Consider the following 23,242-nt stretch of genomic DNA (forward strand, 5'->3'; position numbering starts at 1 on the left):
CTTTAAAACAACACTGGCTTCATTTGACAAATTTTGACTTTGTAAATTTTATGTTCTGGTGAATAGCCATTATTACGTAATTTAAGATGCCTCTTGTGATAGGTTAAAGGATTAAATTGTGACGTTGTTCACGTTTCTCTTCGTCTACCGTGAGATGCGCCTGACGACGACAACAACAACAACAACAACAACAACAACAACAACAACAACAACAACAACAACAACAACAACAACAACAACAAAATCATTCAAGAAAAAAAAAGGCTGGTACACTAAATCCCAGACAGTTTGTATATAGTCTTTGAAAAAAGGTCTTATTACAAAACGCGTGTTCAAGAGGCTTAGTTCTTTCTGTGAAATACAAATTTTACAAAAGTAAATTCAGGTTGTACAAAAAGAAAAGGAAATTTATTACAGAAATCATCATTTAAAAGATGAAACTTCCGAAATGTAAAATACATATTGAGATACAATGTAATCAGTCTCAGCTGTTTTCGCATGTCACCATCTGTGGCTCCATTATGGAAGTCATGCTGGCCATAAATTTCATTATTGTCAAGCTTGCTGTACTGGACACAGATAAATTAGCAAATAGATGTGGCTCCACGAATTCGTATGGATGGATTCGTTTACTGAGGCACTCGGATCTGAAAAGATAATTACATTTATGTAAGTATGAACTGACTACACTATATTTTGGTCAGCACATGTGAAGAAAATGATTCATACTTGATTCACAAACTGAACCGTGGTACTTTGAAATATCTCCTAAGTTTAACTTAGGGTTATGAAGTCAATGATACAATCTTATGTGATGAGGCTTCTGATGTTGAAAACATGCATCGGTGTGAAATTTAAGTCGAACTTTATGCTTCAAAATTTACTTATAGTTCTCAATATTTCTTCGTGCAACGTTTAATGGAGAACTTTTATTTCATTTTATTTCCAGGGTGCGTAGTAATTTTTCTGTCCCCGTATGTATAAGCAGTTCTAAAGTTCATCCAGCTTATCACCAATCGGTTCCTGGAGATTTAAAGGCAGATGGAGGGCTATCATGTTCATCTCCACTGTGGCTGAGAACGAGAATATCTAGTTCCTTCTGAATCAGCATATTGAGTTTTCATATATATGTCAATTATTAAATAATTAATATAATTAATTTATTTATATTTATAAACAAATTAATTTGCTACATTTATAAACTAGCACACATATTGGGATTGTGCGTTTACTCACTATATATATATATATATATATATATATATATATGTATATATGTATATATAAACACTTACGTGAGTGAGTATCGTTAAAAAGTCCTATATACGACATATAAAATTACATGACAGTTAAAAAACTATAGATGGCTATAAAACTTGCGTTCACTCAGCCGTTTGGGTAGTATGGGAATTCAACTCCACCTTTGGCATTACCAAGTCATCTATAGTTTTTAACTGTCATGTAATTTTACGCTTTTAATCCAATCCTTTTTATCCAATCCTAGATTGCTTTTTAACATGACGAAGTATTTTACATGCTGATAACAGTTAACTGAAGAAGCGGAGCGCAACTCTGCGAAACGTCGTATATAGGACTTTTTAACGATACTCACTCACGTAAGTGTTTATATATATATATATATATATATATATATATATATATATATATATATATATATATATATATATATATAATTTTAAATTATGAGAAACATTAAGAAGACATTAGTTTCCTATTAAATTAACATGTAAATGCTATGTTTTATTCCCCGATGAAAGGAGGTGAGAAGTGGAGGAGAAATGACAGGTACAGGTCGGTCTAATTTCTACGTTCCAGGGGCCTAGGGTGACAATGACAACCACCTTCGCAGCTAGGGTTCCATTTCTTAGTAGTCCAATTTATTATAATTTTAGAATCTTATCTATGACTGTAGAAGTACGTTTATACCCCATGTTGTTACTAGCCCGAATGAGAGAGAGAGAGAGAGAGAGAGAGAGAGAGAGAACAAGAGATGTATGCAACATTCACACACAGGCTGACATCATTCTTTGTTATTCCTTCTTTGTATGTATTTATGATGTTATTATTAGTAAAGTATCTTTGAAGTCCAAACTAATTGCTTATCTTTGTTGTTGTAACACAAACTCTTACCCTCGGAAAATTTTATTGGGGGAAAATTTGAATAGAACAAGATTGTTGGTGGCAAGGTGGAAGAGAATTCCACCATGGGAATTTGTACCCTGAATGTGGCCACTAACGCTATGGAATTATCCTTATAATTAAGAAGATGTCTAAATGTGAATTAACCACAAAAAGAGGATATTTTCTCATCAAGACTGCAGTTCGAAAAAAAGTCAAAACAGGGAGTAAATATGGTGAACTGTCTCGACCAAATTGGAACATTTAGTAGCTTTGCCTAAATGGCTATAAAACCAAAATTACTAAATATAGTAGACTGCAGACTTCTGGAGACAAACAACCCATTCATTTATACAAGAAGAAAATCTAAATTCTTGCAAAATATTAAAAATCCATGTTATGTTTTATGTTTGCATCAAAATATTTCATGGCTCGAGGGGGGAGGGGCATGTCCCCCTTGCCCCCCCTGGGTACGGGCCAACAAAGGGAGCGTACAAAACAGGCAAGTGTACCAGTGCCTTCCTGGTGTTTGCATCTACATGTTGCGTATCTCTAACCTCACCACTTACAAAGACGAATGACGACGCAAATTAGAAAGTAATAAGGTTAATGGTATTGCAAAAGAAATATTCTCCTGAGCAGTGAAGATAACTGAGATACTTTGTGTCCTTCGGTAGAGGTGGTATGTAGGGATGTACATCACACCTTTAATGCACGTTTTTAGTGTCCTGCCATTCACAGAAACCAATTAAATTTTTTTATTGATTAATCATATACTTCACTTTCCTCTACTAATTATTTTTATATTTCACACTTGTTATATTGCATATTCCGTGAGAACAATCCGACCTATACATATTATCCTTGCCTAACGAGTTAGTATTTAGTTTGATTACAGTGAGAGGAATATATTTATTCTCTTATTAATTTATCATTTATTTTTGTCGTCGCAATTAACATAACAATGGCAACAACTATGGTTAATAATGATTAAAGCCTCCAAAATAATTAATAAGAACGAAAAGAGAAAGTAGACAAGATCCACAAAGAAATGAAATGAATAGACACACGTTTTTAAAAATCTTATTTTGAAAGTTATACTAGGATATTTTGTCAAGTCTGTCAAGTAGTATAATCACGGAGTGTGGAGAGAGAAATAATAAAACAATTATTAAAGATATTTTGAAAATGGATTTAGAGAATAATGTTGCTCCTCGGACAAGTAGATAAAAAATGACTAATGTAATGAACATCCTAAGCAAATCTCATAAAGTATCAAATGCAGTAATGAATATTTACTTTTATCTAGACAACCTAAGATACGTCAAATAATAATTCACATTTCCAAGGCACGGTGTTTAAAGAATAGAAAAAGATAACTTAAAGAAAAGTCTTATCTTGCATTTATTGATATTCAGACACACACATGAATACTTACGTTTAACTTCAGGCCTCCTCCTTCATGTTCCTCTGGAGTTCTTCCTCCACCTGCCTCCAGAGTTTCTTCCGAACCTGGTGGCAAGCTCTGGTACCCTTGATGGACAGCCAGTTTGACACTGCGCAGGTTCTGGGGGGTGTCAGGACCTTCAGTAGTTGACATCGCATTAGCTAAGCTCTTTAGGTATGCCTTCGTCTGTCCAATGTAGAATCCTGGCCCTACAGGAAATCCATATGGTGCAGATGGAATCCAGAAAGAAGGATCGTACAGAAACGGCGAGCCCAGTTTTGTAGTCTTAGGTGTGGTGGTTGGCTTGGTGCTCAGCAGAGCTCTGATCAACTTTTGTCCAAATATGTCAGCAATTTGAGGATCAGCGTTCTCGCTTTCATCCGACGAGGAGTTTTTCCTTGTGGCGTTAGATATCTTGTGAATAGTAGTTTTGATGGTGTCGATGAGTGATTCCTCCGTGGTGGTGAGTGTGGGTTGAGTCGTGGTGGACTCGGTGCCAGATTCTTGAGCAGAGGATGATGCTTTGTTCACTGCTTCGGTAACGTCCTTCTCAAGGTCGGTAAGCATGTCGAAAACTTGGTTCAGGACATTGAGCCTAGCTTGGTATGGCTCCAAAGGGTCTGGCGTGGGTTTCGGTGTTGGAGGTAGAGGAGGACCAAAGGGTCCACCAGGCCCAAAAGGACCGAAGATGGGCTTAGCAAAAGGACTCGCTGGTCCCATGGGACCGATCACAGGTTTTGTGAAGGGAAACATTGATGTCTGCTTAGCTGCTTCAGCAGCTGCTGATGCCTGCTTAGTTAGCGCCTCCTGAAGAGTGTCAACCATCGTATTTTTCAAGCTGGACAATTCTGATAGGATAGTTCCAACAACTTTATCCTTAGCAGTAACTGCAGAGGACACGACGTCTGATAGCGACTGCGAAGCCTGAGCGGTACCGTCGTTTTCGGAAACTGCCCTAGAATAAATTTCTCTACTGGACAAAGATTTGAAGAGTTTAGACAAGTAGTCATTGTTTTCCGTTGTCGTTTCGTTTTCTTTTGTCGTTTCGTTTTCCTCTGTCGTTTCGTTTTCCTGAGTGCTGCGCCTTTCTAACTTCTTAGAAGGACTAGCACCTGCAGGCGTTGGCGTAATGTTTAACGTCGAAAATAACTTGTCGAGATACTCATTAACTTTCTGAATGTAAGCACCTGAATCGGCAACACCTGCAGGAGCCCAGAAATCTGGGGGAACAATAGATGTTTTCGTGGGGGATTCTTTGTTGCTTTCTGCAGTCACTGATCTAGTGGCAACATTTGAAGATGGAGCACCCAATGCGCTGAAAAGATCATTTAACAATTTCATCTTTTTCCCGATGAAAACTGAAGGATCCACAGGAGCACCCACCACTAAAGAATCAGGTGGTACAATGTACGTATCAACAGATGAATCGGAAGAATCTGGAGTGGGCTTTGATTGAGGAGAAATTGCAGCTTTCGATGCAATCGCTTGCTGTGCAATAGGCGGTATCCAGTAATCAGGCGGCAAAACTAAACCAGCTAATGGTCCTAGCGATCGTTTGTTGTCGATGCTGTCTCCAGCATCCTCCTCATCTGGAACTTTCTTACTTGAAGCTATGGCATTGAATAGCTGATTTAGGAATTCGGTTTTCTTATCGATGAACACTTTTGGGTCTATTGTGGGTAGAACCTTTGGCGCTTCAGTAGGTGTAGTTTTCGTGGTTGGAACGCCGCCAAAAGCAAAAGGAGTAAAAGGACCAAAAATTGGTTTAGTCATGGGACCAAAGGGGCCGACGACAGGCTTAGCAAATGGACCACCCATGGGAGGAATACCAGCTGCAAATGGTCCACCCATCCCAAAAGGACCACCGACACCAAATGGACCACCAATGCCGAATGGACCAAGAGCTCTTTTTTGAGGATACGTACTAAAGGGAGAACCGAATGGATTACCGACAGGTCCACCGAAAGATCCACCAAAAGGTCCACCGAAAGGTTTAGCGAAAGGTCCCCCGAATGGTTTGGCAAAAGGTCCTCCGAAAGGTTTGGCAAAAGGCCCTCCGAATGGTGGACCACCAAGTGCTCGTTTTTCTGTTTCTTCTTCGTTGGTTGTGGATGCCTGCAGGGTATCGGTAGCAGCACCGAAGAAGTAAGGAGTGAGAGGACCAAATATTGGTTTACCTAAAGGACCAACGAAAGGTTTACCAATCTGGGCTCCCATACCGAATGGTCCACCGAAAGCAAACGGGCCACCAAATCCAAATGGGCCAAGAGACTTTTTTTGAGGATACGATCCAAAAGAAGCGCCGTAAGGGTTTGCAGAAGGGGCTCCAAAGGGTCCTCCGAACGGTTGAGCGAAAGGTGGTCCAAATGGTTTGGCAAAAGGTCCTCCAAATGGTCCTCCCTTCATCATGGACCGTTTCCCGGTTTCCTCGGCGTCGGTTGTAGATGGATTGGTGACAGAATTGAACATAAATGGAGTGAAGGGACCATAAATTGGTTTACCTAAAGGTCCAATTAATGGCTTACCAGGTGGACCCATACCAAATGGACCGCCAAAAGCAAATGGCCCGCCTATACCAAAAGGTCCACCTATGCCAAATGGACCTCCCATTCCAAATGGACCAAGAGCTCTTTTCTGGGGGTAAGTACCGAAAGGAGTTCCAAAGGAACTGGAGAAAGGCCCTCCGAAAGGTGTCGCAAACGGACCACCGAAAGGTTTGGCAAAAGGATCGCCAAATGGCTTTCCCATAGGACCGCCAAATGGCTTTCCCATAGGACCACCAAATGGCTTTCCCATAGGACCGCCAAAGGGAGGACCACCCATTGAGCGCTTATTAATTTCATCCTCACCTTCTGTGGGCGGAGGAGCGGTGGCTAGGTGACTGAAAAGACCTTTCAGAAAATCTGTCTTTTTATCAGTAAAATATGTAGGGCTTGGCACGGAATCAGGTATCCAGAATCCAGCTGGGGGAACATATGGTGTTTTAGTGGGTTTGGTGCTAATGCTGCTAGTTTTGGTTTCTGGCAAAATGGCACGAGTTTGAAGACCGGTAAACAAATTAGTCAATAACTCAGACTTCTTGTCGACGTATAATTGAGGATCAACGAGAGGACCTGATAACACATACGGAAGAAGAGGGTTAACGAAGCTAGGCTGCATTTCAGACAAAATTGGGTAGAGCGGGTTGAAAGGGGTGAGAGGTTTCTTTTTTGTTTTTGTCTTAGACTTGGAAGCAACCATCTTGTTATTTACGCCAGCTAGCGATGATATCGGGAAATCCTTGGCTTTGTCGAGCGTAGAACTAGTGTCCCTCAAAGTCTTCTCAGAATCTGCGTCATATTCTGAAAGTACAATATGAAAGAATAAGAAATATCAAACAGTTTCTTGTAATTTGTTAATTGAACCACTAGACAAAGAATTTATATGCATATGTATATATTTATTATACGTTAAACGGTCGTTAAAAATAAAATGCTTATTAACTTTACAACAGTATTTTATTACACTAACTTTTGTTGAGTACTTCTTTCTTAAAGGTGCATGTTGTCTTAATACACATTAAGCTAGCAACATTTATATTTTCAGTGGATACTTTCGACTCACCCTAAATCTTTCTTGTGCCATTTGCATTTTGGTAAAAAATTAAGTCTAGTTATTAAAATATTTCTCAAATATATTGCAATCTAAGATCAGGTTGTTTAGCTTAAACTTAGGGCAATTTTGTCGTCCTTGGGCACAAGATTAATATGGCAGACCTAAATGTTGGCCTGATTCTTCTGGGGACCCCCCCCCACACACACACGAGGGGCAGCTGAAAATTTCTCGGCCTGTACAAGAAAGAAATGACCTAGAACCATAAAGAAACTTTTCTGCTGTTGTCACCCCAAGTAGAATACACTTGGCATTTCGTGTCTCAAGTTTCTTTAACCCCTCGAAAAATATATATATTTTTTTATATGGTCTGAAAAAGCTGCTCTGCTCGTGCTATTACCTCTGAAGTCTTGCCAAATGTCTGTCCTTTCAGTGTCTTATGAGGTTAGGAAAAGGTAATAGTCAGATTGATCAAGATCTGGTGAGTAGGTTGGATGATCTGTGCACTGAAACCCCAAATCCTTCAAAACAGACAGTGTATTTCCGGCCTATGTGAGGGAACATTGTCTAGGAAAAAAAAAACTTTCCACATTATTTTCCCCCATGGTTCCTTCAGTGACTTAAAACAAATGATACTTCAAATTAGGATATTTCCGTATGGCATGACACTCTTTACAGCGACTAAGTCAAATTACAAATATATTTTGAAAAGAGGGTCAGGACGAGAATATTTCAGCTCCCTCTCATATATATAACATTTGTATCCAGTATTCTTCCTTTATTCTAGTTTTGATTCAAATTGGTAAAATAAGTCCGATCTCAATTAGCAAAAGTACTCTCATAGGTTGCACACTGGATAAGAATATATGAGTGATATTAAAGCCGAAACAAATCCTTACGAACAAGTGGCGGCGATTGGGTTCCAAAACTGGGGAGGGGGGCAAGGACAGTTTACTTTCCCGTGGTAGATAAGGTTAACATTTTCGTATTTGACACCTCGAAAATGAGAATTTTATACGTAACCTAATATGATGACGTTTCACTGTTTCCCACACAGTTCAAGAGGGAAGAAATTAATGTTGAGAGTATTTTGAGGAGCTCATTAACTTCATCAATGAATAAACTACATACTTTAGAATTACATTTAAAAATTTATCTAATTTATTTATAAATAATAAATTATAATTGATCTGCTTCAGACTTCTGGATAGTAATGCCCCCATTGGATGTCAATAGGGTTGTAACAACTCAGAAGTATTCGTGACTGTACAGTCTCGACTCGAGCGAGACCTAGAGTCATGGGCACTAAGTCTCGTCTTGTATACATTTTACAGGTCTTTTTCTTGGTCTCGTCTCGACAAGTCTCGTTCTTGTCTTGGTCTGTGTACCATTCCTATACAGAGTTTCAAAAACCCAGTAAAAATACAAGAAATACAAATGAGAATAGAGAAAAATACAAGTAAACAAACAAATAAATCATAAATATAAAGTATGCAACCAAACGTCGACTCACTGGTCTTGAATGGCTGATGCATGTGAACCAGGCAGATGAAACGACCTTCATTACGCATTACGGTTTTCTAAACAGCTTTCTTTTTTGTGCTACTTTCCGTCTCGGCAATCTTTCTCAGTAGCAACTTGGTTCACTAAATTCACAGCAGACACATTTTCATTTCTCTGGTTTCGTGAATGCCACGCATTGAAATAATTTCTGTCCCAGGGAACTTTGCAGCAGAAAACTCCCTCTGCAAACTTTTGCTGCGACCGCTCGTTAGCGGTTGTATTAGCGAAAGCACTCCGGCCCTCGCCCTGGAATGGCCCCCACCAGCTTCAAACACAGGGTTGCAAACTTTGGCTAGGTACACTGAGGAAATCAAACGAAAAACAAGTTGGGACTGAATTTGCCGTGTGTCCTCGATATGCTCCATGGCTGCAAATCAGAACTTTACGAAGTTCCAAGTTCGCCGCCAGGGGTCTCAGGTTCTTTGTGTTTTCTGAGAATGCCTCTTCACCAGTTTCATAATATCATCACTCATCTTCATCCTTGCGATTAGCCAAAAGTGGCAGAAGAGCGAACTAAAATAACCCCAATTAATCTACCAAATTCCTATTTTCTTGGTTATAGATTCTTTAACACTTGAACACTTGAAAACACTCCCATCTATGTAACTAATTTATCACTTTGGGGTCTTTGAGCCCCCAAACCATTTTGGCGAGCCGAGTGACAGAAATTGGCTTCGATTCTGATTTCGCCCTGGCTACATTGACTCCAACGTTTCACAATGCTTGTTTAATGGAACCTTCCTTGGGTGTCAAAGTAGCTCCAAACCAAGGGTAACCTTGGCACCTCCCCCCTCCCTTTGTGTGTCAAAGTAGTCACGGTTGACGGTATATCTTTAAACTTCCCCAAATTTCTTTCCTCACTTAGCCCCACTATACAGGGTGGGTGTGAAGTAAATAAGCATTGAGAATTTGCTGTAGTTTTTGTAATATTTAAGCAATCTCAATGAAATTTCCTGTACATATATATTATCGGGAACTTGAGCCAACTGCCTGGAAGATTTTGCGAAATCGATTGCGACTGAAACCATACCGCATACAGTTATTGCAAATTTTACAACTGGACGACCTCGTCAAACGATATGAATTTTGTAATTCCATGCAGGACGCTATGGAGGACGATGGTTTGCTTGAGATTCTGATGTATAGTGACGAGGCGACATTCCATCTGAGTGGAAAGGTTAATCGCCATAATGTTCGTATCTGGGGTACTGAACAACCACATGCTACAGTGCAACATGAACGAGATTCCCCAAAAGTGAATGTGTTTGTTTCAGTGTCTAAATCAAAGGTGTACGGTCCCTTTTTCTTCGCAGTGAACACTGTGACAGGTATGTTATTCCTCGATATGCTGCAGTTGTGGTTGGTTCCACAAGTGAAAGAGGATTACGATAACTTCGTATTCCAACTTGATGGGGCACCGCCCCATTGGCAAACTGAAGTGCGTCGCTACCTGAACGAAGAACTCCCACGCCGTTGGATTGGGCAATGTGCTCAAGATGACTTATCGCTTTTCCCATGGCCTCCTAGATCTCCCCACCTAACGGTTTGTGACTTTTTTCCTTTGGGGCCGTGTGAAAGACACAGTGTACGTGCCACCACTACCAACAACTTTGGTGGAGGTGCAGGAGCGCATTACAGCTGCACTTACGACAATTAGTAGGGATATGCTAGAGCACGTGTGTGGGTGGGTCGAACTGGACTATGGCATAGATGTGTGTCGTGTGACGAAAGGAAGCCACATTGAACATTTGTGAAAGTATGTCCGAAACTTGGACAGTTTCTGTTTATTTTCATGTATCATTCATATGTTATATATTTTTTAATGCAGTCCTTTCAAATCCGATGAATAATTTATAATTACCCTGTATAATGCGCTCCCTTGAGGTATTGTGGAAGATAGAACGTGCCTTGCTCACTCAAACCCTTTTAAAGTGATTAATTCAGGTGGAAACACACACATATATATATCCAACACAAATACTTTAGTCCACCTGATGGTGGGGTATGGCAATACGTATATGTATTACTATTTCAAATAAAAAAACAACAAAAAAAACACACACACACAATTACGTCAACACATCAACATGTGCCTGTTTTCGTATTACTGTTTCTTTTCCCTTACACCTTATTAGTTCAATACAATTTTTGCAAATTAAATACTACCGTGTATCAATAACGCAAATTCTAGTGCACGCTTTTAGCAAAAGGTTTTTGTGCCTATGAATCATTCCCGGCTAACATAGCTGCGCAAATATGCAACGCAAAGCAAATCAAACTTACTCTACAAAACATACACATCCGTTTTCGCTTCATGTAGCACTTGGGTATCCATTTCATCAACGCTGATTGGTGGCGGTAGATTGTCATTTATACAGCTCCCAGTTGCTTTCCGGAAGTGGAAAATGTACCAAGGGGGAAAAAAAGAGCAGAGCGGATGGAAGCCTGTTGGAGCTGAATGGATATTTCGCCAGCTTATGTTGCGTTTTGTTGTCGAAAGCCTCGCGAATGGATAATTGAATAGGATGTGATAGTTGCAGTGGATCATATTTACTCGCAGTTGTCGATTAATTTAATGGCAATGCAGAGAATTTACGATTAATGTCAGCTGTATTCCCTCCTTCCCCCCGGTGGAAACTCAGCGACATCGCTTCCCAACGGAGCGTACGTTTTGTTGGTATCAGTGTCCACTCAGTGCATACGATGTACCACACACGGTACTTCAAGAATTACATCAAACAAACAGCGGGACCGGCATAAACAGAGCGTAAAACCTACGCTTGAAAATTTTCTAATTATACTGAAAGGTTGGGCGCAGAGGATAAAGTAACTGAAATTATGTAGTTGTACTCAAAACACCGTGAAAGGTGTGTGCAAACAAGCCGTCGATGCTAACAGATATCAAATGTTAATCACGTTACCTTGATACCAAGGTTTCCCGGATTCAATTCTATTTACAAGTAAAGATTCTGGCTATGCTATGTATTATAGATGGTAGCACATTCTCCAAGTAACCGATAGATACTTTCTACTAACTATAAAAGAGTACAGGGTGTTCCATGATATCAAGACGAACAACGTTTCTCGGTAATGTGTTGCTCGTCGAGTCCTTGTTTCGACGCTACGAACCCTGAAAAATGGCATTTGGTATCATGTTTATATGCTGTCACGGTAGCCATTATTCTCCACTTCGGCACAGGAGAGCTGGGTGGGACACCCGAATCCTTGACCAGTCAGGTTGGTCCAGCTGGAGTGGTGACGGGAAATTCTTGTGGTGTGCTACATTGCCAAACTTGTGTACATTGCAACAGTTCTGGGTGCAAAGCTAACAGTTAGTAAATGATTGATTGATTTAGTTTATTTTACTTCGCGTTTTGTGTCTCTTGGCTAATTTACGAAGATGGGGATGAGTGATGAAATGATGAAAATGATGAATGGACATTCACAAACAACCAAGCCCGAGTGGGATTCGAACCCGTAACCCAGTTAGTAAATGAATGCCATTCTCTGCCTCTCCCTGGTCTGCGAGCGAAGGGTGTATGCTGACAGCAGGATGTGGTGACATTTAGGACTGGGAAAAATCAGGAGTATTTGCACTTGGGAACTCTCACGTCTGGAGGCAAAATGCCTGGCTCGATTCTCTCATCGTGCAGAGAATAATAGATTTTCTGTTAAAAAACGATAACAAATTTAATATGCTACCGTCAAACTGCGTAACCAATGACAGCATCGGAAAACACCCACCCTGGAAATCGTACCCAGGTCTTCCTCGTTACAGCCAAGACACCCTGCTGACTGGACCACCATGGCTTGAATGATCCTCAGAAAAATTGTGACAAAAATATTATCTTTATTGAGCATGTTCAACATAGAGGATTTGTGACGGATTCTTGCGAGAAAAAATAACATATGTAAGTAATTTGGTAAAAAGTTATTCGCAAGAAATCGTCACAACTACGTCTTTCTCTCCGCCACTGAACGTTTGCGCCTTTATTATTATTTTATTTAATTAATTCCGCGCACACCCTACCAGGTGGCTCTCTCAGTCTTGCTGCTCTGCTTCCGCAAAAGCCGGAATCAGCAGTCGTCTTTCAACACTCGCTTGCAACCAGATACGGAAGTGCTTCTTGGCACAACCCGGCCAGACATGACTTGAGTAATACGTCATGCGCCTCGCACGTCTTCCTGTACGAACTCCGATACGATTGGGCAATGTTGGGCAAAATGGAAAGAACACATCGACATTTACGCATAGTGCGGTAATGCACAAGTTTGGGTATGACTTAAGATGAACAGACCCCTCTCCGATTTTCTTCATATTTGACATACTTACTAATTGAGAATGTCTGGATCTAACACGTATGCTAATGACGAATCTGAAGTTAAAATTTGTCGGAAACGTCTAGAAACTAGAAATTGCAAAATTATTGCGAACCATTGACGTTAGTCTCACGAACCATTGGCGCTAGCCCCACGAACCACTGACGTGTGGTTAGGTTAGGCAAACATAGTTAAAATTTGGTGTCGTAGTAGTATCAGGATCTAGAAATTGTGCAAAATAATTGCGAATCATTGACGCTAGCCCCACGAACCATTCGCGCTAGCCCCACGAACCATTCACGTGTGGGTTAGGTTAGTTTCGGTTAGGTTAGGCAAACATAGTTAAAATTTGGTGTCATGGTAGTATCAGGAATATATATATATTTCCTTGTGAAACAAAAAAATTCGCGAAAATCGACGGTTTCCATTCTGAAAACTAACGCCCTATTTTCGTTTATTTTGCAATTTCTAGACGTTTCCGACAACTTTTAACTTCACATTTTGATTAGGAGGCCTCCATTAGTGAGTGTAGCAAATATGAAGAAAATCGGAGAGCAGTCCGGTCATCTTAAGTCGTTCCCAAGTTTGTATAGTACTCGTCATTTTCGTGGTTATGTCTATATTGTGCATTGGTACCAAGAAAGGATTGTCTGCTGGATCTAACACGTTAGAAGCTATCGAATTCCACGCGTATTTTTGACGCAAGTGAATTTGACCTTATTCTCTTCCGAGACTGTGTAGTTGAAAATACGTACGTCTTTCAATAAAGTGTGTCGTGAACTGATAATAACAAGTTGTTAATCTAAAGGCAGTAGGACGACAGTACTTGCATGAAGTGATTAATTGTATATTTAGACGATACCGTAATAAGTATCGTAAGTGCCCACATATACTGTGTAAATTTGTGTTTCCCTATTAGCCCAGTTGCTATTTTCATGAATTAAGTGATACCGTGCGTGCGTAAAACAAGTTCATAATGAATTGTGTTGAACATAATTAATGCATCGATAGCGAGATACGAACCTTTGTATGACGTGTAACGAACTAAGAAGTCATGAACTGATAATATTAAACTTTTGTCGCGGTTAACCATATTTCGACCAAATAACGACGGCGTAAATAAAGCAAAGTAAAAATACCCCCCCCCAAAAGAGCCTTCCTGTTATTAACTTCTCTCAATCCTTTAACTTAAGGAGCATCTTGTTCGTAATATTACAAAACCACCACTAATAACAATAATAATAATAATAATGTAAATATAAATTCAATATTATCTATGGAAGAGTAATGCTATTGTTGCACGTACAGTTGAATTTAGATTTGTACAATTTGTTGTCCGACGATAAGATGGAGATCGTTGAATGTGTTATTTAGCTGGGTGATAACTGTTATTGTTATGCTTGAGACTACTAGTCCAAATAAAATTGTTGAACTTTCACAAGTTGATATAATTTCACCAAATCAAATTGGAAGCGTTTAGATTAGCTGTAGTTAGTAGTAGAGGTAAAGTGTTTCTTGATCTTTAATTACAATTTTACTAGTATGTAATAGTAAACTGTCTCTAACATTAAAATACGATGTGCAATTTAGTTGAAATATACTATTTCCATAATGTTTGATTCTAAGAATTGCTTAGATTGTCATGACGAAGGCGTAGAAGTAGTTCTCAGCAGAGAGCAAAATACTTCTAAAAACTAAATTTATTGTGCTTGTTACGTGGATAGTTTTGCCACGACATTTCGCGCTTTCCACTCATTTTACGATATCCACATAACACGTTACAGATTGCAACGATTTTTTATTGAAAGTCAGACGTACTATGAATTTTCGTAATGTCTGATATACTTATCAAAGGAAATAAAAATTGAATTTTGACATAATAATATGTATGTTGTTCAAATGCACCGGACAATATAAAAAATAGACTTCAAATCATATTAGAATACATTTTAGCACAGTATTCATGTTCCTAATGTCCTAAATAACATTCCTAACTTCCTAGGAATGTTATTTATTGCACAAAGAGCAATGTAAAATATATTTTGACAAAAGAATGTACATGCTTCACCTCTTCCCAAACTAATATCATAAAATCAACTCAAAATTATTGTAGAAAAAAATTAAGGCACAATTGGGTTAAAATGGGAAATATGGGAACAATTTATATGAGTGTTTATGGCGATGGATTCGAATTTGGCAGATCGCAGGTTCACATCCTTCCCTGGCCATTCACGAGCGTCTTCAGTCACACCTTGTGAATGCCCCAATGGAAATCAACAGTTCTGATGCTGCGTTACCGTCAAAACAAGGAGGTCAATTGAAAGCACCATTGGTAATTCCACCTTCGCCTTGATCATATTGACATTAACGACGTTAGAACAGCATTTTCCCCCTTTCCCTTGTCGTGGTTAACCTAATCGACAATAAATCGACCAAACCGAAATGGAAAAGAAGCAAGCGAGTGCATGCACATAAATACAACATTTGTAATTTATAACCAAATGTAGGAACTTTCATGTATTTGCAGCTGGAAACACTGCACAGGACCTGCTCAACATTCAGATATGAGTAGAGGCAACCGGGAAGACCTGCTTCGAAGGTTATCAAGCTTATTAGACCCTGACCAGGAGCATGTTAGAAGTTTTCGACACAATCTCGAAGGCTGGAGATATTCTCTGCGAAAAGGGGTGAGGGGGGAGTTTCCCCCTAGCTAATTAGGAATCTGGAGCGTAGCGGGGTGGTGGATATGGGGAACAGGTGCGTACGATCACATTAGCGCACGATTACGGATAAGGCAAGAGAATTAGCTACGAACATTGGGATTAACTAGGTCTAGTATGGCTTTTGTCTTCGAAATGAACTCGATTATTCTGTTTCAATTTTTTTTCAGGGGAAAAAATGTTCTTACCAAATGCAACTAATGTCGTTACCCCTCTTGATCGTATAGAATCAGAAGAGGGGAGGGGCATAATAATCTGGTGAAATGTAATGTATTAGTTAATAAAAGTATAGCATGTGATAATTTTACACAATTTTTTTTTCTGGGATAACTCACCCACGTAATATCCATTACTACTAAATGGAATAGGTTCTTTTTTGTCTAAAATTTAATTTCCCAGCGGCGGCTGTAGGATAGAATTTGTTATTAATTCTTCCATTATTACTATCAAGTCTTGAGTGACTCCATTTCGAACAGGAGAGGGAGAGAGAGAGAGAATGTAATAAAATATATACTTTTTTAATATATAGGCGATTGTGTTTTTTTGTTTTTTTTTTAATGACGAGAATATCCACAATAATTTTATCTCTAACTAACGCACGCAAAATGTGTATTTGGGAAAATTAACAAGTTTGTTTAATTTCAAAGTTTTCTTTGCGAGGAATAATTGCTATCCTTGTTTACGCTCTGGCGTCATCATTCCATCAGAGCACAGACACACACGGTTACGGATTGTTGATATACAAAGAATACAAACAAGCTGTGTAGGCGTAGACTTTTTAAGAGACAGTTCTGGTTCAAACTTATGCTGTAAGTCTATAGAGCGTCTCAACCTTAAAGTCAATATGGGTTAAATGGAGCGCGGCGTTGCCAGATCAACAAACGGAGGCGTATGGAGTCGCTGTTAATCACTAATGATTCCGACAAATTTATTTCCTTAATATCGTATAGGAAATCTTTTAAATCTATGTATTTGATGTATTTTGGGAAAAACGAAAGTTACCTCAAGATTTGCATGTAAATGTTTATATTTCGACGTAACTACTTATTATTTTACATTTGAATTATATGTGTAATACTCGCAACTATTGTTATTTATTTCGTTGAATGCTATATCCTTTACATAAACAGAATTAAATAAATGCAAAAACAAACATTAAGAGATATTTTTAAAGAAAATAAAGTAATAAGGTGTGCTCGCGTACCTTTAAGCGTAACTACTGTCCTAGTCTGGTAATGACGTTACATCCTCCAAAACATCTTCTGTTTCTCTTGATGGACCCGGTTCCATCGTATTTTCTCGTTCTGGCATTATTCTGTTTCCCCATTCTTTTCTACTTCATTTTTGCCGGTGTTCTGAGAGGACCTTCGGTTTCTTCCTTTCGTATTCTGTATATAAGACGTTCAGAACACTCCGTAACATCAGCCGTTGTCTTAACCGCCTTGCTGATATTCATTGACTTAAAAAATGATTTAGCACGCGCATAACTATTATGCGTTCTTTACCTCAAAGTTTACCAATACTGCGTCTTTTTCCAGCTTGCTTCTCTATCCATCATTAAACGAAACATGTAACTTACATGCAATCCACAATTATCACACAGCACACTGCACTTCCTACGAACCGGCCACCTGCCTGCAACTGAATTGTAACCTCGGTGGCGCGCAATGAATTTGATACGCGAAACAGCCCGCGTAAACAAACTACGATTGTGCAATAAATAAAGGTACTGTGGAGTAACAATGTATTCTAAAAATAACTTCAAACAATGGTCAACACTTTTCTCACTTGGTCTGCACGTGTATCGCGATAAACCGAAAAGTTTCTCGCTAACCAACTTTCTCGTGTTACGGTCTCATGATTTATACAAAATATACAATGTATATATATATATATATATATATATATATATATATATATATATATATATATATAAGTCTCCTCGTAAGCAAATTATTTCACTCAGGCGAATAATATCATATCTACAAACACCATAGATCCCATAGAAAAAAAACTGGGGAAGTTGTTCAAGCGGTTTCCTATTTATGGCTTTTGAAGTATTTACTACAAGAAAATTAAGCGTTTTGCTAAATTGCATAATTATAGAAATTTCAGATCACATTAATTTATGACAGGTTATATAATGCCGTCATTAAATAGAGCATAAAAATCTCTACAAGACAATGATTTCACTGTTTGAAATTTATGATTTTACATTTTGTAAATTTTATAACATCTGGCAACGCAGTGGTGGTAGAGGACAGAGCTATTGGCAAAACTCATGTATTAGAGAGAGAGGGAAGTACTCCATTACTTCCATACTGACTTTTAAGGTTGGGAAGCTCTATAGCCCCTAATGTTCTAGGTTGTAGATGTGGATTGGCCAGTGGCGGCGATTGGGTTCCAAAACTGGGGGAGGAGAGGTTCCACTTGGATTGGCTATACCTAGTCTCGCTTTTCTTTCTAATTACGTTTATTGCGGTACTACAATGACACAATTCGTGTTGATTCCTCCGTGGCGGAGTGGGAAGCATAACGTGCTAAAATACGAGAGGTCTTCGCTTCAAATCCGATACAAAGCAAAGCATGGATACATCTCTGTGTTTGTCCCATCACCCATTTCATCACTTCATCCTTCTTCCTCATCGTCGCGATCAACCCAAGCGACGTAAAATAGGCGAAATAGAAACAAAGAAAGAATTTAATTGGGTAGGCCAATTTGCTCGCTTGCATGTGGTACGAGAGTCAACAATTTACATTACAAGAAAAATAAATCTATCAGTAATTTTTACAGCGTGATTAAAAAGTCACTAACATTTTAGAGATAACTGGATGCAATACTTTTTTCTTGTATATGATGTGAAACAATGCTAACAATAGGCGAAAGAACGGCCGCTGTTTGTGACCGTTTTCGTGGAATGACGAATAAACAGACGCGGACGAACTTCACTCGGTAGATGGATTGGTCGTGCCTCGCCACAACTTTGGCCTCCCCGTTCACCAGACTTAGCCCATTTTACTTTTGTGTGTGGTTATTTATCAAGTCTAAGGTGAAGGGTCAGAGAGCGAATTAACAGGAGCGATTCCATGAACTAGACCCAAACATCCCTGACAATGGACATATTTTCACCTTTCTAGGGGTTACATTATTTCCTTCATAATAATTTTAACAGTTAGATTTGTACAGCCACGGACATTTATATGCTGTAACGATAGCATTCAAAATCAATGCATTAGCTATAAGTCAGTGGCTTAGCGTAGTTCTGTGGGGGCCCCCTGCAAGTAAAATATTGGGGCCCCCCTCAGTGTAAAAAAAGAAACATCGAGATGATGAAAGACCCAATAGATTAACTTTAACCCTTCCTTTTAATTTTTTGTCATCGACTTAGACTATATATCAGTTTAGTAGTTTGTCGAAACTAAATCAGGGTGATCTGAATCTCTGATAAACAACAGGATGAAGAAATTATAATTATTTTCTCTTACTTCAACGTGGTGGCACAGCCTGGATTCGTTTTTTAAGGAGGTTGGAGGCTTCACCCAGGCACTATTTTGTTCGTGATCCTCTGTATGTTTTGTTCGAAACGTTTTTCTTAAATGTAGGTTAGCCCTACATATAATACACATATATTTTAAAAAAATACTGTTTGGGGAAATTGTTTAAAGGATAGTAACAACCCTTTTTTGGACTTAGAGGTGGATGCACCTTGAGCCAAAAAGGCCATCTTCTGGCTATGCCAGACAAAGATTCAACGTAAAAGCCGTTCACATTACGCTTGTAATACTTATAGTGAGTTATATATTCAAGCAAACTTATAATTTCAGTTACGGGGGTTGAACTGGACATCTAGATTGTCGATGGGACCTAACATTTAAAGGTCAATTGCAATCTGCTACGAAGAAATAACAGCGGACTCAAGTCTTGAGAAATAGAAAATTAACCAGCGAGTGGACTTTATTCACTGAAAATTTGTCACTCAATGAAATGCCGATTCGAGGGATTGGATCACAGTAGCTATACGTTCTATACCCTGCGTGGCGGAATTTGGGCTACTGACCTTGGGCTCAACATCCTGTGTGTGGTGTGAACGTTGTGGGAAATTTATCTCAGATCTTAATTCAATCTCGTACTGAGGCTTGGGGGCCCCCTTGAGAATATTTGGTGGGAAGTTATATTTTAAATATCACGTAATATCACTGGTAATAATAAAACTTCATAAATTATCAAGTTTGTTTGTTTAGGTATTGAGTAACAATAAGGCACCGACCGGTTGAGCAACTGAATCTTTCTACTCGATTCACTACTGTACTACACTACACTACTATGACGAAAACCACGTAGCTATAAAGGTATGAGGAGTTGAGAGAATTTTCCTATCGATTGCCATCTATGAGCCAGTAATATAATTCTGAATTTCGGAGGAGACCCATAATGTCAAGTTGCCCGGGCCCCTCTGGCTGAGAAAACACACCACTTCTTATTATCGCAGTCGTCGTCATATGATATGTTACTGGGAACCAACTTCGATTCGCAAATCCATTTTTTAAATAAGCGACTATAACTGATGAATTTCTGGGATTATATAAGATTTCAGGATCACAGAGAGAGAGCATAGCGGGGCCCCTACAGCTCGGGGGTTGCGGGGGCGGCTGCTACGCCACTGCTACAAGCCATAAGTGTCTATGACTGTACTACAATATATTAGATTGTAAATGTAAGCTTGTTCACGAAGCATAAAACGATTAAGGTTTTCAAGTTGATACTGAACGTCTGGGACGTTCCTTGTTACAAATTCTACATCGTTCAGCTCAAGTCAACTCACTTCTAGCACATGCAACATCGCTAAGACAACAAAACTTCCGGTTGTAACAATGTCTACTTGAGTAGGTTAGGTAGGTCAGGCTTAACGCTTTTAGTTGTGATGCCATAAATGTGGTAGCCAATAAAATATAAGATATCAGAAAATATTTGTACCTCCGCTAATATGTAGAGTTTGGACAAATGAGGGGAGAGGGTAAAGTTTAACAAGTGAACACTCGAGGAATATGGGAGCCTACGCAAAGAATAGGAGGATTCAGCTTTCAACAGGGTTGTTAAGCGTTCAGGAATTTTAAATAAATTCAATTCCGTGCCAAGGAGAGATAATCAGCAAGCGTACTCGGGTTTTGTACCGTAAAGATCCTTTTTATCTGCAGGTATATAAATTCGGACCAGCAACCTTTTTTCCTGATTAATTTAAATACGGCCCAGGAACCTTTTTTTCGGATCAATTTAAATCTGGTCCAAGTTCCGTTTTGAAACGAAACAATACGCAACTTGGTCCGAATTTAAATTCTGCGAGAAAAAAGTTTCCGGTTCTATTGCGGAACCCAATAGAACCCAATAGAATTTATGAGTTCCTGGATTTTTAACAACCCTGATTTTCAGTCATCCAAAACCATTAAAATGCATTACCTATTGTTGTCGTTGTGTTGTTATATTATTCGAACGAAGTTATAGTTAAATGATAATGTTTTCTAAACACCGTGAATCTAAATACAGAATATTTATAATTTATTAAATCTAACGTCCACTGCAGTTTTATTTTATTTCATATTTATTTATTAACCTTTAATTTTTAAACTATAAGTATTATCTATCAAAATAGGTGAAAATTGAAGAACCATCTTATAAAAAAATTGATTTCATGGAGTGTAAATGTGAATTTGGCATCACATTTATTAAACATGTCCGAGTGTGTATCTGTAGGTCACTTGCTAAACCATGTAATAATGTTTTTATATAAAATTAATCCCAAACGTTTACTAAACTAATGTGATTGATTGATTACAAGGCAACGACGCTACCACTACGCCATCGGGGAGACCCTACTAAACTAATAGGAGAGGTTTGGACGTGTTGAACAAATATGGTCATGATGAGAACTAACGCAAGTGAAAAGTTGCAACGTACCTTCGTCGTAATACTCCAGATCATCAGCTGGTGGTTCCGTTGCTCTGGGATGATGGGAAGACGCCTGAGGCAACTTCGCCGCCAAAAGGCAGAGCACCGCCACCCAACACACCCAAAGACCTCTCATCGCGAAGAGGTTTCGGTCTGCACAGAACAGGATTCTGTGCTCTCTTGGCGATCTCCTTCAAGGTGCCCGTAAGTTTATATGCTGCGGTCAAAAAAGAGGGGTGAAGTGACAGAAGGTTCATATCAAGAGGGGGAGGGAGGACACTGTATGTTAATCCGGAGTCAGGGCTTGAAAGGTCGAATTGCGACATAGATATTTGTAAGCCACCTGTGTCTTATGCAAACGACGGAACGGTGATTAACATTGACAATGGACCAGAAGCATCATGCGGATGGAGTCACGATATAATGCGGATTCTAGAGCGACTGTTGTCCGGAAAGAGAGATTTTATGATGTACAGTGGAATGCACAAGTATTACCAAGCATATTGTCCATCATGAACAAAACTGTGATTATTCTCTTTGTTCGCTGACCCCCGTGACGGAGTGGTTAGCACAGCCCGCTACGACGCCAGGCGTCCCGAGTTCTAATCTTGGCCTGGGCATTTTTTTTATTGGTGTCCCTTCATCAATTTCATCATAACATCACTCATCTTCATCGTCGCAATTAGCCAAAAGTGACAGAAAAGCGACGCTAAAAAACCAAGACTTTCAAGAATTGGAAAAAACCGCCAAACAGGTTATTTACAACCTCCGTAGCAGCATGTGTAAAAATCTATTCCGTAAAAGCAGGTAGAATGCAAGAGAAAATTAATGGAAACAGTCATGGATAATTTGCCGAGAATACCTTCGTATCCTGCTCCATACTCTAAAAAGTTGGTTGAAGAAATACCGGTCTCGCTAAGATATAGTAACCATAATTAATGCAATTTTAATGATTCAGCTTTAGACATATTTTTATGGTGCTTGCAAATGTAATTTATAATCATTATCTATCTTCCTGTCCTATAAAATATTCAAATCTAAATGAAAAGCAATGCAACCGTTTTTGTAAATTAACAGGCAGACTGTTACATTTTAACGGTAGAATATTCCAAATTTTACGGTAATTTCGAACAGTGCAACATCGACGAACGCTAATAATAAAATCCCAAGATATCGATGTTGGACGAACATTGGGACCACGATTAAATAACTTCTTGAAAATAATTATGGAGCTCCGGTCTACGAAACATGATAAGAACAACGTGTGCCACTCACCAACCCGCACCCGCTTAGTTTTCAAAGCGGTATCAAACTACGGAATAATAATAGTAATAGTGCTAATCGATACTGGAATGGGATCTTAACCTCTAAGCATCCAGGAATTAACGAAACCGAGACTATGTATCAAAATTAACTAAAGAACATTTGTAACGTAGGTTTCTGAATTTATTTCCTACACAGTTAATCAAAACTCGACATATAGTTTTAAAGAGCGATATGAACAATTGAAGTGTGCTG

The 23,242-nt window shown here is 39.0% G+C and overlaps 1 protein-coding gene across 1 annotated transcript; it reads right to left on the reverse strand.

The window, feature by feature from the left end:
* Positions 1–386: 386 nt before the first annotated feature.
* Positions 387–21,924, reverse strand: LOC145994661 (uncharacterized). Its single transcript, XM_083130784.1, has 3 exons — positions 21,734–21,924; positions 3,578–6,927; positions 387–647 (listed from the first exon to the last, which is right to left on the reverse strand). Exons 1-3 carry the CDS (start codon positions 21,858–21,860, stop codon positions 630–632), a joined length of 3,495 nt encoding a protein of 1,164 aa, XP_082986910.1. The 5' UTR covers positions 21,861–21,924; the 3' UTR covers positions 387–629.
* Between the last annotated feature and the right edge of the window lie 1,318 nt (positions 21,925–23,242).

Source organism: Lepisma saccharinum, chromosome 11 (assembly GCF_977018435.1).
Source record: "Lepisma saccharinum chromosome 11, izLepSacc3.1, whole genome shotgun sequence".
Lineage (NCBI taxonomy): Eukaryota > Metazoa > Arthropoda > Insecta > Zygentoma > Lepismatidae > Lepisma > Lepisma saccharinum.